General features: G+C 40.0%; 1 protein-coding gene across 1 annotated transcript in view; it reads left to right on the plus strand.

The window, feature by feature from the left end:
• The window catches only part of fstl4 (follistatin-like 4), a 291,975-nt gene that overhangs the window by 234,391 nt on the left and 40,278 nt on the right, over nt 1-17,306 (plus strand). Inside the window, exons 8-9 of the mRNA XM_057821868.1 lie at nt 8,200-8,320; nt 11,524-11,685. Coding sequence (XP_057677851.1) covers nt 8,200-8,320; nt 11,524-11,685 — 283 coding nt within the window. The remainder of the gene's footprint in view (nt 1-8,199; nt 8,321-11,523; nt 11,686-17,306) is intronic.

Genomic DNA, 17,306 nt, shown 5'->3' on the forward strand with positions numbered 1-17,306 from the left:
AATCACATTGTTTGATTTTTAAAGAATTTATTTCCAAATTAGAGTAGAAAATAAGTATTTGGTAACCTACAAACAGGCAAGATTTCTGGCTGCCAAAGAGCTCTAACGTCTTCTAACGAGGTCTGACGAGACTCCACTCGTTACCTGTATTAATTGCACCTGTTTTAACTCATTATCAGTATAAAAGACACCTGTCCACAACCTCAGTCAGTCACACTCCAAACTCCACTATGGCCAAGACCAAAGAGCTGTTGAAGGACCCCAGAGACAAAATTGTAGACCTGCACCAGGCTGGGAAGACTGAATCTGCAATAGGTAAAACGCTTGGTGTAAAGAAATTAACTGTGGGAGCAATTATTAGAAAATGGAAGACATACAAGACCACTGATCATCTCCCTCGATCTGGGGCTCCATGCAAGATCTCACCTTGGGCGTCAAACTAACAAGAACAGTGAGCAAAAATCCCAGAACCACACGGGGCGACCTAGTGAATGACCTACAGAGAGCTGGGACCACAGTAACAAAGGCTACTACCACTAATACAATGCGCCACCAGGGACTCAAATCCTGCACTGCCAGATGTGTCCCCCTGCTGAAGAAAACACATCGTCCAGGCCCATCTGCGGTTCGCTAGAGCGCATTTGGATGATCCAGAAGAGGACTGAGAGAATATGTTATGGTCAGATGAAACCAAAATAGAACTTTTTGGTAGAAACACAGGTTCTCGTGTTTGGAGGAGAAAGAATACTGAATTGCATCCGAAGAACACCATACCCACTGTGAAGTATGGGGGTGGAAACATCGTGCTTTGGGGCTGTTTTTTTTTTTCAAAGGGACCAGGACAACTGATCTGTGTAAAGGAATGAATGAATGGGGCCATGTATCGAGAGATTTTGAGTGAAAATCTCCTTCCATCAGCAAGGGCATTGAAGATGAGACGTGGCTGGGTCTTTCAGCATGACAATGATCCCAAAAACACAGCCAGGGCAACAAAGGAGTGGCTTCGTAAGAAGCATTTCAAGGTCCTGGAGTGGCCTAGCCAGTCTCCAGATCTCAACCCCATAGAAAATCTGTGGAGGGAGTTGAAAGTCCGTGTTGGCCAACGACAGACCCAAAACATCACAGCTCTAGAGGAGATTTGCATGGAGGAATGGGCCAAAATACCAGCAACAGTGTGTGAAAAGCTTGCGAAGAGTTACAGAAAATGTTTGGCCTCCGTTATTGCCAACAAAGGGTACATAACAAAGTATTGAGATTAACTTTTGGTATAGACCAAATACTTATTTTCCACAATGATTTGCAAATAAATTATTTAATTATCAAACAATGTGATTTTCTGTTTTTTTTCCACATTCTGTCTCTCACGGTTGAGGTTTACCCATGTTGACAATTACAGGCCTCTCTAACATTTTCAAGTGGGAGAACTTGCACAATTAGTGGTTGACTAAATACTTATTTGCCCCAATGTATGAGTAGTTACCATGGAAACGAACAAAATAGGAATCTTTCTAACATTTTCTATTCAAAATGCTCTTCGTACATGACTACAATATTACTCATTCTACATGCATTATGAGGCAATAACAAAATAGTAACGCACGGACAGTATGGAAACTAACTTCAATCAGATCACTGGTTTTGAAAAATGAATGCGTTAGATTGCTCGTTACAGAAAGAAAGTAATCAGATTACAATAACACGTTAGTGACAACACTCTTAATAAAACATAATGAACAACCATAATGGGTGTATATCAAATTCCCATGTGATACATTAAAACTGTCCAACCGTAAGGAAACTCAGATTCCTATTGTACGCGTCTAAGCAGCTGAAGAGGAGAGGTAAAAAAACAGCAACCCAGGTCAAACGGATTGGACGTCTATCGCCGTCAATGGCTGCCGATGAGTTTACATTACATTCAATTCACGTAAATTATTTTCCAGTAGTATTTTTTTTTTTATTGTAATATTTACTTATTGATTGATTTAATTTTTTAGCTGTCCTGTTAAACTGTTTAGACACAAGGAACAGGAATCGGAGTGCTCTTATCAGCTAAACACTTTTAATCTGTCACATGGGAGTTTGGTGTACTTCCATTGTGGTTTTTTTATTCAAAGAAAGCAGCTGGACAGAAATGTTTCAGGTAGACAACAGAAATACATGTTTTAGACATGTGGCAGTATGATTAATACTTAGCTGGGCTTCGCATTCACAACGTAAGACGGTCTCGTGGAGTCGAGTGGACGAACAATGTAGCAAACTGCTGCAAATTATGAAGGCAATGAATAATGTATTTTGATTTCATTACTGTGCAACTACTTGTATTTGCATGTAAGTGGCAACAACATGATTAACAACAAAAAAACATGTGAAATGAAGGGTCTTTCTTTTCTCATGCTGGTAGGGGGGAAAAAAAGACCGGTGGCACTTTAATGCTTCAGAATAGCGAAACGAAGAAGACTTTGATAACAAATTTGAATTTAATTATTTGGAGCGCGGCTGCCGGCCACCTCCGATGTCCTTAACCGCACAAAAGCCTTGATAGAAATAACGGCCCCACTGTAATTTGCCGTGTACTACATTTTGATGAAATAAAAGGTTAACATCCCATTATACCGGGTGCCATTTGGACTCCGCCATTTACATTTGGCGCACAATGCCTGCGAGTTTCGTTGAATCTCTCGAAAAGCATTAGTCACATTCCGCCTGTCCTCGCTTTGCTTCTTCCTCGGCTTTTGTCACATTTGCGCCTCGTCCTTTCCAATCAGATGACAGGAGAAATGAGGCGTGAAGAAATTATTGAACATTTTCTCGTTGTGAATTCACTTGAAAAGTAAAGGAAATCTGCTTGTGAGGCACTGAAAATAAACCAAAAAGGGCTTTAAAATAGTGAAAAATTGATGTGCATTGTTTATAAACACTTGATGATGATAGACGTCCAACCCTCCTACTTCAAATGGATTGGACGTCTATGACAGTCAATGTCACTGAAACGCAATCATTCAAATGAATGACTTAATGTTAGGTTCAGAAAATAATTTATTATGCAATTCTTGCATTCTTCCACATGTTCAGATTCAGATTCAGAGACTTATTTGTCATTGACATCAGCTCATAGAAATGACAACAGATGCAACGAAATTCCGTTCGATGAGTGAGCATCGGGCCGCTGCAGACTTGTTCCGCGCCGCCACTTCCTGGAGGTTGTGGGTTCGATTCTTCGCCCTGATGACCTCGTCTAAGTGTCCTTGAGCAAGACACTGAACCCCACGTTGCTCCTGGTGCTGCGTCACCAGTAGGTGGATGGTGAGATAGTGTAAAGCGCTTTGAGCGCCTTGAAAGGTGGAAAAGCGCTATATAAGTGTAACACCATTTACCATTTAATCCGTTTAAACTGGGATGGTGGCAGCGAATGAACAATTAGTTTAAATGGCAACCAAGTTCATACTTGTAAAGTAGTGTTGTATCGGTCGCGAACGATTCGTTCTTTTTGAACGAATTGTTTGGGTGAACGAGACCGAACTAATCACCATCTGCACTGATTCGTTCTATGAAGTTGGTGCTTGTTCACTGCGTGGGAGGGCGTTGAGCAAGCGGCAGCGTCTTCTGACATCGCACACGACCAATCAGACGCCAGCCTCATCGCGGGCAGGGGAGGGACCGGAAACAGAATCAGGGCGTATGTCACTCACTTCCACGTGTGGCCAATGAGCAGCCAGCGTGCAGGCAGGGGGGCAAGACTGAGTTTTGTCACTTCCCGTTCAGTGACTCGGTCCTCCGGTTCCTGACCTAGCTTGCTGCTAACTTGACTTTCCAGTAATGAATATGCGGTGAACGAATCAAAAAATGAAAGGAAAGGACTTTGTCACATATTTGTTAATGTGGAGCCTATCAAATGCAGCTCAAAAAGACAAAAACACCACACAAATCTAGCGAGCATGGTTTAGTGTACTACTTTTCTCAACAGACTCGCGACTACCTATTACCACATACTATCAAATTTACAGTAATTTAAAACACGGGTAGCTACGAGGCAAGCAAAAGCTGAGCTGCGGTCGCGTGACGGCAATGAAGGGGACAAAGAACTGTCACTATAAGGAGGCTTCATGGCAGCGATATTTACCTCATATGTGCACAGAAAAAAATATTTAGTATGATCACCATAATACTGATTTGTAATGAAACGGTATATACATGTCCATTTTTTCCAAGTGTTTTATTTTATTTTTTTTCGTGTCAGGTGTTGGTTGGTTTGACAAATCATGTCAATCCGTCCATCATGCGCTACTCAAGCGCCCCAAAACAACGCACGCAGACACGGGAGATGTCGCAATATGTCTACATTTTTCTTAACAGACTAATGAGGGTAGAAAGGCGACATCGTAAAGAGCAAGCAATCATTTCTCGTCAGCATTTGACGATCTGAGATGCGGGGACGACAGGGGAGTTGACCGGATTATTTTATTTATTAATACTACTGCAAAAATTCAATACGATCATCTTAATACTGATTTGCAATTAAACTGTCAAATATCAAAATGTAGTATTGTCTTTATTTCAGAGCAGCACATTCGACAACTAGCTATTTACATTTATAGTTTTAACAATAGTAACTAAAAATAATAGTGATTAGCATAAAAACAAAAATACAACAGAGCGAGAGGTAAATATGATGTGTTGGTCGTTCCATATTTTGAAATTAAACTTTCGATTTATTTTTATTTTCGTGACAGCAAGCATTGTAAATGTGATCAAGAACATGCTAAAGAAAGTCCGTGCGCTCCCGACCCCAACCCCCCGCTCCCCCCTCAAAAGGAAAATGTTTAACCGTGTCCTCAATCGAAATGCAAGCACGAGCCATGACTTTGAGCCCATAGAACTAGGACAGACGACGCGGAAGTTCTCCCTCGCTTTTGCAGCAGCGGGAGGGAGACGAGGCTGTCTGTGAAAGGAGAATGATATTGCCTGTCACTCATTACTGAAACTACGACGAGCGGTCAATGAGGAGCCTGTGTGCAAGAGAGAGGGAGGGACCAAGAATGTCACTTCCCGTTCAGTTATACTGCGAAGCGGTCTTTGGTGATTCGTTCGGCAACGTCACTTCCCGTTCACTAACCGAACGATTCATTTGGGCGGGGAGGGAGATGAGGGGGGCGAACGATTCGTTTGAACGATTCGTTTGAACGAATCTTTTTACTGAACGATCCGGAATGGATTCGTTTACTCAAGTGAACGACAGATCCCGTCACTATTGTAAAGGTGTACGGTTTCGGCGTAATTTATACAAGTGAGCACTGATTTTATAATGTGTACGCCGTACGTTCAAAATATGTACGTTTTTCGTGCATTGTGTTTTTTTTTTCTCCATTCGGATTTTGTCACCGTTTCGGCAACGAGACAATGTGCGTTACTACGTTGGTTGAATAACGAGAGAAAAGTCAGACACACGGAGAAAGAAGAGTGGGAGTGGGAAGGAGGGAAGAGTGTAGTGACGCTGTTGCAAACGCGATGCTAGGCTAGGTGGCTCCAATATTTCCTGACTGTAGCCGATAGCCTACAATCTACGCACACTTGATGCTACACTAGATATAATATGCATACAAAACTACCGTATTTTTCGGACTATAAGTCGCAGTTTTTTTCATAGTTTGGCTGGGGGTGCGACTTATACTCTGGAACGACTGATATGTGAAATTATTAACACATTATTATATAATTTTACATGTTATTTTGGTGTTTTGGAGTGACACTGATGGTTTGGTAAACTTGTTAGCATGTTCTTTATGCTATAGTTATCGGAATAACTCTTAAAAGCTATTGTTACGTTAACATACTGGCCATGTTCGCATTTTATTGTTCATGCATCATGTTACATTATCATACTGTACACTTATTCAGCATGTTGTTCTCTACTGTATTTTTATTTTAAATTGCCTTTCAAGATGACATATCTGCTCTATGTGTTGGATTTTATCAAGTAAATTCCCCCCGAAAATACGACTTATACTCCGGTGTGACTTATATGTTTTTTTTCCTCTTCATTGGGCATTTTATGGCTGGTGCGACTTATACTCAGGTGCGACTTATAATCCGAAAAATACAGTAGATGCGAAATGACAGACTGAGCGGCGTTAGTAATCAATCGGCATCTTAAAGCATCAGACTTCTCAGAAAGGCTCTGTTGTACTGAACCTGCCTAGCGAACCTAAGTAACTTTTTATCTAAAATACTACTAAATCGGCAAAATCTTGACAAATTCTTGATGAAACGGTTTTATAACTTTCACATGTCGAAATTAGACAGAAGGGAACTAATGCAAAAACGGGAGCAATTTTAACAACTTTAACGGTTGATTCATAACATTAAATGACTTCCAAACATAGCAAAGGTTACTATATTTTGTCTTTTATTTATTTATTTATTTATTTTTGGGGGGGGGGGGGGGGTGAAAAACATCAGTTACTTTGCTAAGTAACTAATTACTCTCACATTCAGGTAATTGAGTTACTAACTCAATTACTTTTTGGGAGAAATCCTTTGTAACTCTAATTAATTACTTTTCTAAAGTAATTAAAGTAACTTACTTCTCTAAAGTAATTAATTCTCTGAATTAGCAAAAGAAATGTTCCCTGACTCAAAGATTGCATTGGTAAGTTATTTTATCAATTGACCTTTTTCATTTATAATTGGACACACTAACAAATAACCTTCAAGTCAAACCGAATTGCGATCTGAAGTGCCATGAAATCCAGCCATCAAATTGCTATTTACAATTATAACAAAAGTCACTGTTAATTTTAGTAATCATAATGTAACTGAAGATATTGATTGTTCTTTGATTGCACCAGGTTATATGTGACAATATTACCAATAAATTCTTATTATTTTAAAAAATGAGTTTTATTTTTGTTTCATATTGCACGCTACATAAAACGTTGTAAAATTAGTCATCAATTTGTAAGGGCATACGTCACTATTTGTAAGATTGCCAACAGCCTTGGGTTGACAGGTATGCAAGTTGATCTAAGGGGCTGTTTACTTGGTGACTGTCCGAGAAGACAAAAAATTTCATTTGTGCATTTGTATGGGCCCGTCTCCATTTGAACAAAGTTGCAATTCCACATGAAAACGATGTAGTATTCATGCCAGGCCCTAGGGGGCAGTGCAGATTTACATGACAACAGCGAAAGATGCACTTTGACCCCACCAAAGTTCCTCAGCCCGGAAAAAATGATGCCCGCCCACTCAAAGCAATGGCATTTTTCTTTTGTTCAAAAAGGCACAAAAATTGAAAAATTCAACATATTTAATTTTAAAATATTATTAAAACAATAAATTAAAGCCGACATTCCGCCATATTTGCTGTTTTTGGTATTTGGTTTTATGTTTAGTAGCACCGCTGCGCACGCCAAATGTGACGTGTACGAGTGCTGACGTTATCGGCACGGTGTTGCCTTTGATATGCATGCGGAGATAGCCCCCCGCAATCGAATTCTTCCACTTGGGAGGCAGGATTCTGAATTTTTCGTCTTCCCCTTCAGTCTTTGCCGACACCATATGCACGTGAGGCAACTCCGCAACACAGTCATTGCGTCTTCGTGTCGCAGAGTTGCCATGTAAACTGCTCCTAAGCGACTTGAGTTTTTGTTTGGAAAAAGTCCCGCCATCCGGCTGTACAACCACTGTTGACGCATATTTGGACGCAAAAGACGTCATTCTTTGAAACAGCACAGCACGTAGTTGTCAATTCATTTGCGGCTGTTTTCATTGTCGTGTTTCCCAATGTCACGAGCCGACAAAGTTTGTCAATTGCCCTCGAGCGAAGACGTGAGTGACAAAGACGGGCGGGAAGCGTCACCTGGCGGGACGACAAAAAAAATAATGCTTTAATCCGCCCTAAGATGTGTGTCGCAGCCCCCTCGGGCGCGCGCCGCCGTGACAAACAAGCGCCCCCATCCGTCACGCTAATGGCTGTTATATTTTTAACCCTTGCAATTTGTCAGCACAAAGGATCAAATTCCCAAACGCCGGCCGGGCGTTGATTCACGTTCCCGCGATGCCGCCGCGTTTCATCAAGCTGCCCAGATTTCTGCCGCCTTGCTGTCCCTCGATCCCCTTTGGTGGCGGCTTCCCATCCTTCTCCCGCTATTCCCCCGTCCTTCCTTTCTCATTTCCCACCTGCCGTATTGTGTGTTGAAGGACTTCGGGGACGACGGCTCGCTGTACATCACCAAGGTGACGACCATTCACATGGGGAACTACAGTTGCCATGCCTACGGCTACGAGGACCTCCACCAGACGCACGTGCTGCAGGTCAACGGTCAGTGAGACCTACTTTTTGACCAACTAATCCCTGCTTTGGCATGCCAAATCCTTACTCCCTTCCTTATCTACATTTTTTTCCGTTGCTGTTTTCCTCTTTACTCCCTTGTTGCTTCCTCCCTTGTCTCTGCATCCCTTGATATCCTTGTTTTTTTGCATCCTTACACTCTTGTTTTCTTGCAACGTTCCCTTTTGTTGCTTTGCTTCTCTTTCTTGCCTTGTTTGCTCATGTCCTTGTTTCCTTGCCTCATTGTTTCTTTTATGTCACAAGTTTTCTTGTGTCCTTACTTCATTCTCCTCCTTCTATTTGCCGACATTACAAGGTCCACCATGATACGATTTTGATTCAATTTAAGGGTCTCCGATTAATTTAATACTACACTTAACACTCATTTAACAGAATAATTTAAATCTCTGATCACGCAATGAAAAATACAAAGCAATTTTGATGTTTTTGACAATTTAGTGTTGCTGAAATATTTCAAACTCCTAAAAAGAGTTTATCTCTAGCAGTGTTGTTTTTGGCAGCCATTTTAATTTTCGTTTTAGTTTTATGGACGATAATACAGGGTGCGGCAGAGCAACTTGATTATTTAAATTTGGGGTCCTGAAGTGATGGTTGCTCTGAGGATGGTAGGGATGGACTTATTTGAGAGGGTAGGGCTTAAAGTTTGCTTCTTAACATGCGTTATTTATTATGTGTTTATTGTTCAGGAACCCCAGTGAGCATCATGGAGTGGACGAAGTTGGAACGCGCTTTCACTGTTGAGGCATTTTTTTCAAGCGAGCAATAAAATCGCGTGGATTAAGTTCCTGCACAATAGCTAATGTGTTGGGATGAAATTTCAATTATTCATGGAAGATTCCTCTCACAGAACGAGCAGGCAACCCAAGAGCAGATGCGTGTTTGCGAGCAGACCGATGGGGAGCTCTCAAGACAATTTTTGTCTCACCGCGTCAATGTTTTGGGGTGACAGTGCTGTTAATGGGAGACCACGTTTCTTCTTTCTTTACATCACTTGAAGTTTACCTGAAGTTGTTTACACATGAAACAATCAACTGCCAGCCAAAAACATGACCACGGAGGGGAAATATTGAAATGTCTTCAGAGCGCACGTTGCTTTGCGACGATTGAGCGACTGCTTGAAAAAAATGTCTCAACAGCGTAAGCACGTTCCAACTTCGTCCACTCCATGATGCTCACTGGGGTTCCTGAAAGATAAACAAAAAATAAATAACACACGTTAAGAACCAAACTTTAAGCTCCACCCTCTCAAATAAGTCCATCCCTACCATCCTATGAGCAACCGTCGCTTCAGGGCACCAAATTTAAATAAGCAAGTTGCTCTGCCTCAACCTGTACTTATTAGTCTCAGTCATATTTTAGTCATCTTAAAATGTGTTTGTCTTCGTCTATTTTTTGTTGACGAAAACTCAAGACTAATTTAGACTGGTTTTAGTCGATGCTTACTAAAAATGTTTTCGTCTGTAAATCTTAATAAATTCAAATAAATAAATAAAGGTTTCCAACTATTTTGAATGAACATTGACAGACGACCACAAATTGTAGCTTTTGTGGCCAATTTGGTGATAATACACACTCGGCAGGAAGGCAGTACATTACTTTCAATTAATAATACCCACCTGGATGCCACAAACTGTATGTAAAAAAAAAAAAAAAAAAAAAAAAACGTCCGAGAGTTTAAGAGGACGCGTTCCATTAGCATTAGCCAAACGTGAACGAATACTATGCTAACGCTACGGGTTCCATTTAGTGTGTGGTGATCACTCATCACAGACCTTTAAAGGCTGAAGCAACACTGCAAATTTTCTCTGGCAAAATAAGAAAATCTTACTATGTGTGCAAGCCTGGAGAGCAGCAGCACGTCACATGCGTGACACAAACAGACACTGCTATGACGCTAGTTAACTGCACATAAAATGTCACACATTGTGAACATGTGACGGAGGTATTGTGCTTTTTTGTCTCGTTGTCATCTCGTCAGATGAAAACTGGCATTAATCTCGTTATGTTTCCCAAAATGCGTTTTTAGCTCGTTATCGTCGCGTCATCATCATGAAAAAGTTGTTCGTTGACGAAATATTTTCGTTATAGTCATCGTTGACTAAAACAACACTGATCACTAGTAGACGTCGAATCCATTTGAACTGTCACCCTCTCACTTCAAATGGATTGAACATCTATCGCTGTGTCATTGGCTTTTCAAAAACAATTTTGTACTATACACAAATAATACACCGTGTACTCTTAGATTTTTCCCAAAAAACGGCAGTTATCACCATGATTATACTACAAATAGACTGCAAGTGACAGCTCCATTCAGATACAACTGAAGCTGTTCCTGTCAACTTTGCATCAAACGTGACATAATTTATTGAATGACACTTAATGACATCTGTCATAAGCGTTCATTCATGTTCATGATGGGTGTCATTTCAAATATATGACAGTTGTATGAATCCACATTCAATTAAAGTGTCATCAAAACATTGAATTCGTTGTAACTCATTGGCTGCCATTGATGATGCTAGACGTCCAATCTATTTGAAATAGGAGGGAACGAACATCCCTCCCAGTTCACATGAATTGGATGTCTATTAGTGGCAAACTCATTTGTATAGTGGCATCCAAATAAAATGACACCTATATATCCGTAAAAGCTAAACATCTCCAGCTGCACTGCAGTACTCAACTACATTGGAAAAAAAAAAATTGAAAATGTTTTGCTTTCACAAGTACTATAAAAGATATAGAAAAAAGTAGGAAGAACACACATTGAGGTCTTGAAGGAACAAAGAGATGACATTGTTGGTACGTTCCCAAATGCGCTGTGGTCATTTTACCGGGACAATTTTTCTATGCTTATTAGAGTCGTTCATCCCTGCAGTCGACTTGCATGGATGCCAAAGCTATAAAGAAAAAAAAAAGGCAAGGATTTTGTCTGGCTCTGAGGTGCTTTTGCAAACTGGAGGTGTCATTCATCCTCTACATTCTCTCACAGCATTTCTCCCCTCGGGCGCCGCCAAGTAGTCCAACATCTTTTTCATGCAGCCGCCGCCATAAAGCCGCCCCCGAGCTCTTGGCCGTGTGAATCCATTCCGCGACGGCGTGAAAGTAATTCCGCGTAGCTGGTGGTCTCACCACCACACCCCCTCCTCTCTATTGTTTGCATGTTCCAGTCCCTCCGGTGATCCTGGTGTACCCGGAGACGCAGGCCCAGGAGCCTGGCGTGTCTGCCAGCCTGCACTGCCGCGCCGATGGCATTCCCGACCCAAAGCTAGTGTGGTTGAAGAACGGTGTGGAGCTGCAGCCGCAGTCTGCCAAGCAGCTTTCTCTCAAAGGTGAGCACTAGCTCCTCTTTGCCAAAGTCAACAAGACTCCACTTTTTATGGCTAACTTTTTATTACTATACCCTCAGGCCTTGTTCACTTTTAACTACCTTTTCTGCTTCTTTTCTTTACTTTTTTTGGCTTCTTTTACTGCATAAAGTTTTCAACTAACATACAGTATGCATAAAAATATTCATTTTCAACCCTTCAAATTCCTTTTTTGCGATCACGATATAGGCCACTTTATATCCAAGTATCAATTAGTACGATACAATACATTTTTTTTATTACTGGCTAAAAAATTATAGGACAATTATGACAGCTTTCCCCCACTTTAATTTTGAATTGATATTAAAGTGCATGTGACATGAAAATCATGTTTATTTCATAATACACGCGGTATTTTATGCTCCTGAATGATATGGACCACTTGGATGTGTGTGGAAGCGATCGCTATATTTATTTAGTTTTTTGAATCCCGCGGCATGAAAATGAGTGACTTCCGGCTTCGGTCTTGCATTGAGGAGGAGGGCGCTGTGACGTGTACGGGTGAAGGTGTCCTCTTCACTAAACAGCCGTACTGTTGTGTATGAGGACTAAGGATTCAGCTGATTTTGCAGATTAATACGTTTATTTTTCGCATCACGCCAGCCAAATGCCTGCAGAAAAATATTGCTTTATGAGGGAGAGGCGTGTGCGCATTTTTGGAGTTTCAAAAGGTTCCCATTCACCGTGGATATTGGCCAAACAAGCCCTACTACTGTGGGACCATTGGACTTACGAGGAAGTGAGTAAACATCTTGTTTTGTATTATGTCAAATACGAATACAGCGATTACAAAGTAAACACTACAAACTTTCTTTAAATAAAGGACTACTTACGTTTGATCATTGATAGGCGTATAAAAAGCTCTCCTCATGCACATTAGCTGCACAACACCTGCAGCCGCCCTCCTCCGGTGAACGAACTGTAAATTGCACTCCGCCAGGCGGTTTGCCGATCCGCAAAGACAATCGACAACCTAGTCGTCATGTCAAATAATCCGGGCTAGTTATGTGTGATTTTCCACTTCGAAGACTTTGAAACATCACTCGGTTCAGGTTTGCATGTCGGCTAGCTGTCACGCCTCTTGGTTTGTTTACATTCTCTGAAGCCGGGGAAGGGAAATGACATATGTCTGATTTAGGTGTCATAAAATATCGTTCGGGAGGGGCAACAGTAAAGGTGAAGTCAACAGTTTTGACCATTATGAAGTAATTTTGCCATGTCATCCTGAATAAGTGCATTTTTGTTATTTCAAATTCCATTTAGCACAAGACTGTTATTTGTCATGACCATGCCATTTATTTAGCAATTGGGGAAAATACTTGGATAAAAAGAATATCCTGTAAAAATATTGAAGTAAAGAGACAGAAACAATGACATTTTGCAGCTCTCTTCGTCACGTTTTCCTCATTGTGAATAGTTCCCCCTCGACGGGCTGACTGGTCCTTCTCAAGCCATTTATTTAGCTATTGGTGAAAAATACTATGATAAAAAGAATATCCTGTAAAAATATTGGAGTAGAGACTGAAACAATGACATTTTGCGGCTCTCTTCGTCGCGTTTTCCTCATTCTGAATAATTCCCCCTCAATGGGCTGAATAGTAAAACCGATGAGCCCAGTCACCCGATGACGTCATCCACCTGTTGGGGACGCTGGAGCCCTATAACGGTAGGCGTGGCTAACCGGCAGATTAAAAGACTAATTTCTCGTCATCTGCGCTTTGCTAAATTGTTGTATATAGTCGAATCGTCTCAAAATATGATTCTAATTCACATAATAATGCTATTTAAGACTTTTTTTCTCCTGTCGTATGCTCTTTAAAATGATCTGCCATAATTTTTTAATGTATAAATTAGTATTGCAACCTCAAACTATCTCGCAACACAGTTGCATACGGCGGAAAACACACTCAGGTGACTTGAAGTTCCACTCTGAGACCCCTTATTTGGCCAAATTTCACAATTGTACTATATGCATGTGTGATATATGGAAAGCTTAAAATCTCAATCTTCTGGGGGAAGAAGAAATTTGAACAGGACGGCATTTAAAAGAAAAAATATATATACCGCGAAACCCTAACTGGAGGTGAGAGCGTGAGAGAGCATAATTAAAGACAGCATGATTTTAACGAGATATTATCGCGTACTTACTTTGTTTTGATCCAAGAACTCCATGTAGCATGTCTCACCGAGTGTCACGACACAGCTGTGAATGGCCACAGCCGGACTTTTTTGTGTTTTTATGGGTGAAACACATACATATACCAAAGGTCGCGATGCAGAAATTACAGACATCAAGGAGTGGTCGAGCTTCTCTTTTTTATATATTTACCCTTTTAAATTTTTTTTTCTTTGTTTAAATCGATTATTTTTTATGAAAAATATAGGGGGAAATGTGACAGTAACAACAACAAAATTGAAGCGATAGTTTTGAGGTAGATATCCGTCACGTATTACAAACACAATGTTTTTCTTCGTGACGTAATTTGTTCATAAGTTTAAAATATGCAAGTGAATAATTTTTTAAAGCCGTTTTTTGTTTTAACTAAATATGAGACATCAATTAATGATTCCAAGCTAAAAATGACAGTGATTTTGAATAATAAATATAATTACTTCGTTACTTTTTATGGCTCTGTTGAAACAAAAGCCGTTGCGCGATCTCTGTAAACAGGGGTCTCCAGGGTAAAACAGACAAAATAAAAATAGTTTGGGGGCTTAATGCGCCATGAAACTGCAATGGCAGCATATAGACATAATGTTGCATCAAACTCAACAGTTCTTTTGGCCTAAAATACAACGGTTTATTTTAAAGAGAGGTGCAAGAGCAGAAACTGCTTTTTCAGCCTTGTCTATGTTTTCCGCCATACATACTTAACATATATATATATATATATATTTGCTTAAATATAATGATATCTAACTATTTACTAATACTTGTGACTAGGGGTTCTGAATTTAAGAGCCCGCTGTATATCAACCCTTTATGGCCGGGGCCTATTTTATCTGATTTAGCCTGGTTTTGATGTTGCCTTTATATTTCAAAGAAAAAAAAAAATGTTCACAATGGCCTGTTTAAATCTCTTTTTTTCAGGAAACCATAACTTTTATGTCCGAACTGTTGTTTTCTTCACGGATTTATTCACCTATTATCAACTTGTTAAGATAAAAACTCAACAGAATCAGCAGGAATGATCATAGGCATTTTTGGCCTTTACATGGTCAAAACAAGTTATTTGCTGTAGACCAACAGTGCAAAATTGTGACAAAATGTATATAACATCTAACACAAAAAGGGTCTGGGGAGTATCTCTTTGTGAGGTTAGGTATTGCACCCATCATCTCATCAAAACTATATACCGTATTTTTCGGACCATAAGTCGCACCTGAGTATAAGTCGCACCAGCCCAAAAATGGGCAATGAAGAGGAAAAAAAAAACATCGCACCGGAGTATAAGTCGCATTTTTGGGGGAAATTTACTTAATAAAATCCAACACACAGAACAGATATGTCATCTTGAAAGGCAATTTAAAATAAAATACAATATAGAAAAACATGCTGAATAAGTGTACAGTGTGATAATGTTACATGATGCATGAACAAGAAAATACGAACGTGGCCGGTATGTTAACGTAACATAGCTATTAAGAGTTATTCAGATAACCATAGCATAAAGAACATGCTAACAAGTTTACCAAACCATCAGTGTTACTCCAAAACACCAAAATAACATGTGAAATGATATAATAATGTGTTAATAATTTCACAAATAAGTCGCTCAAGAGCATAAGTCGCACCCCCAGCCAAACTATGAAAAAAACAGCGAGCTATAGTTCGAAAAATACAGTACATACAATCAGGTTTCTTGAACATACACATCTATATGGCGGAAAACACTCAGGTGACTTGAAGTTCCGCTCTGAGACCCCCAATTTAGCAAACTTTCAAATGTGTCCGATATGCATGTGTGATACATCATTGGAAAGCTTAAAATCTCAATTTTCTGGGGGAAGAACAATTTTGAACAGGAGGGCTTTTTTGTTTTTTAATGTTTTTTAAACAGCAAAACCCTATCTGGAGGCGAGAGCACGCCAGAGCAGAATTACAGACGCCATGACTTTAACAAGATATTATCACATACTTACCTTGTTTTGATCCAAAACGCCATGTAGCATGTATCACTGAGTGTCAAGACAGCTGTGAATGGCCACAGCTGGATTTTGGGGGGATTTTATGGGTGAAACATGGTACTATAACAAGGGTCGAGATGCAGAAATCGCAGACATCAAGGAGTGGTCGAGATTTTCTTTTTCATATATTTACCCTTTTAAACGTTTTTTGTTTTTTTTCCCCCCAATTTTCTTTATTTGGATTGATTATTTATCATCTAACATATCAGAGAAATTGCGACATTAACAAAAATGATACAATTAAGCGATTGTTATGAAGTAGATATCCGAGACTTTTTTACAGACGCCATTTTTTTCCATTGTGATATAATTTGTTTAAAAGTTTAAAATATGTGAGTGAATAATGTTTAAAGGTGTTTTTTTTTTTTTTTTTTTTTTTTGAATGAAATATGGGACATCAATTAATGATTCTGAGCGAAAAACGACAGACATTTTGAATAATAAATATACAGTGGTACCTCTACATACGATCGCTTCGACACACAAACTTTTCGACATCCGACGTAAAATTTGACTCGCCATTTGTTTCTACATCCGACGACATGCTCGAAATACGACGACAATGGCAGCACCGCAGACGAATGCACGGCGGATTTTCTTGTGTGACAAATCAACACAGGTTTCAGAAAAGGTTGGTACAGGTGGTGAAACAAGGAAAAAGTTGATGCTTACCTTCGAAATGAAGATGCAAATGACAGAAAAATATGAGCGTGGGGTGGGCATCCGTGAAATGGCTCAACAATACATCTCCACGGTCCTCCTCCGACCATCGTTCGCCAGTCTTTATAAATTAAGCTGACAATTCTTATTGTCTCCAAAGAAATCGCCAGCTTCGCCACGTTTTCATCATTTCTTTTACAACTTATTCAACACAAAACGCCTGCCGTCTACCGCAATTGATGGTGTTCTCAAGAGAACATTCAAAGTGAAAGTGAAACTCAAGCTCACCGGTCTGTCTCTGGCACGTGAGCCCCGCGGTGCGTTCAGGTACACAAAAAAACGTCCGCCTTATTAGAACCCGATTCGTTACACTATTACAGGAATTATTATTATTCTTTTTATTACATTATTCCAATTTTGATTTATAATTTATTTGTTTTGCTACGTGTAATTGCCATTTGTAATAGCACCAGCAGTATTTTTTTAAGGATTTAGTGCAGGTTTTTGGGCTGTGGAACGAATTAATGGAATTATAATGTATTCCTATGGGAAAATCCTGCTCGACATACGACCATTTCGACTTACAAACAAGGTCCTGGAACGGATTAACTTCGTATGTAGAGGTACCACTGTAATTAATTACCTTCGTTTTATGGCTGGGTTGAAACGAAACCGGTTGCGCGACGTCTGTAAACGGGCGTTTTCAGGGTAAAGCGGACATATTAAAAATAGTTCGG

Source organism: Corythoichthys intestinalis, chromosome 18 (genome assembly GCF_030265065.1).
Source record: "Corythoichthys intestinalis isolate RoL2023-P3 chromosome 18, ASM3026506v1, whole genome shotgun sequence".
Lineage (NCBI taxonomy): Eukaryota > Metazoa > Chordata > Actinopteri > Syngnathiformes > Syngnathidae > Corythoichthys > Corythoichthys intestinalis.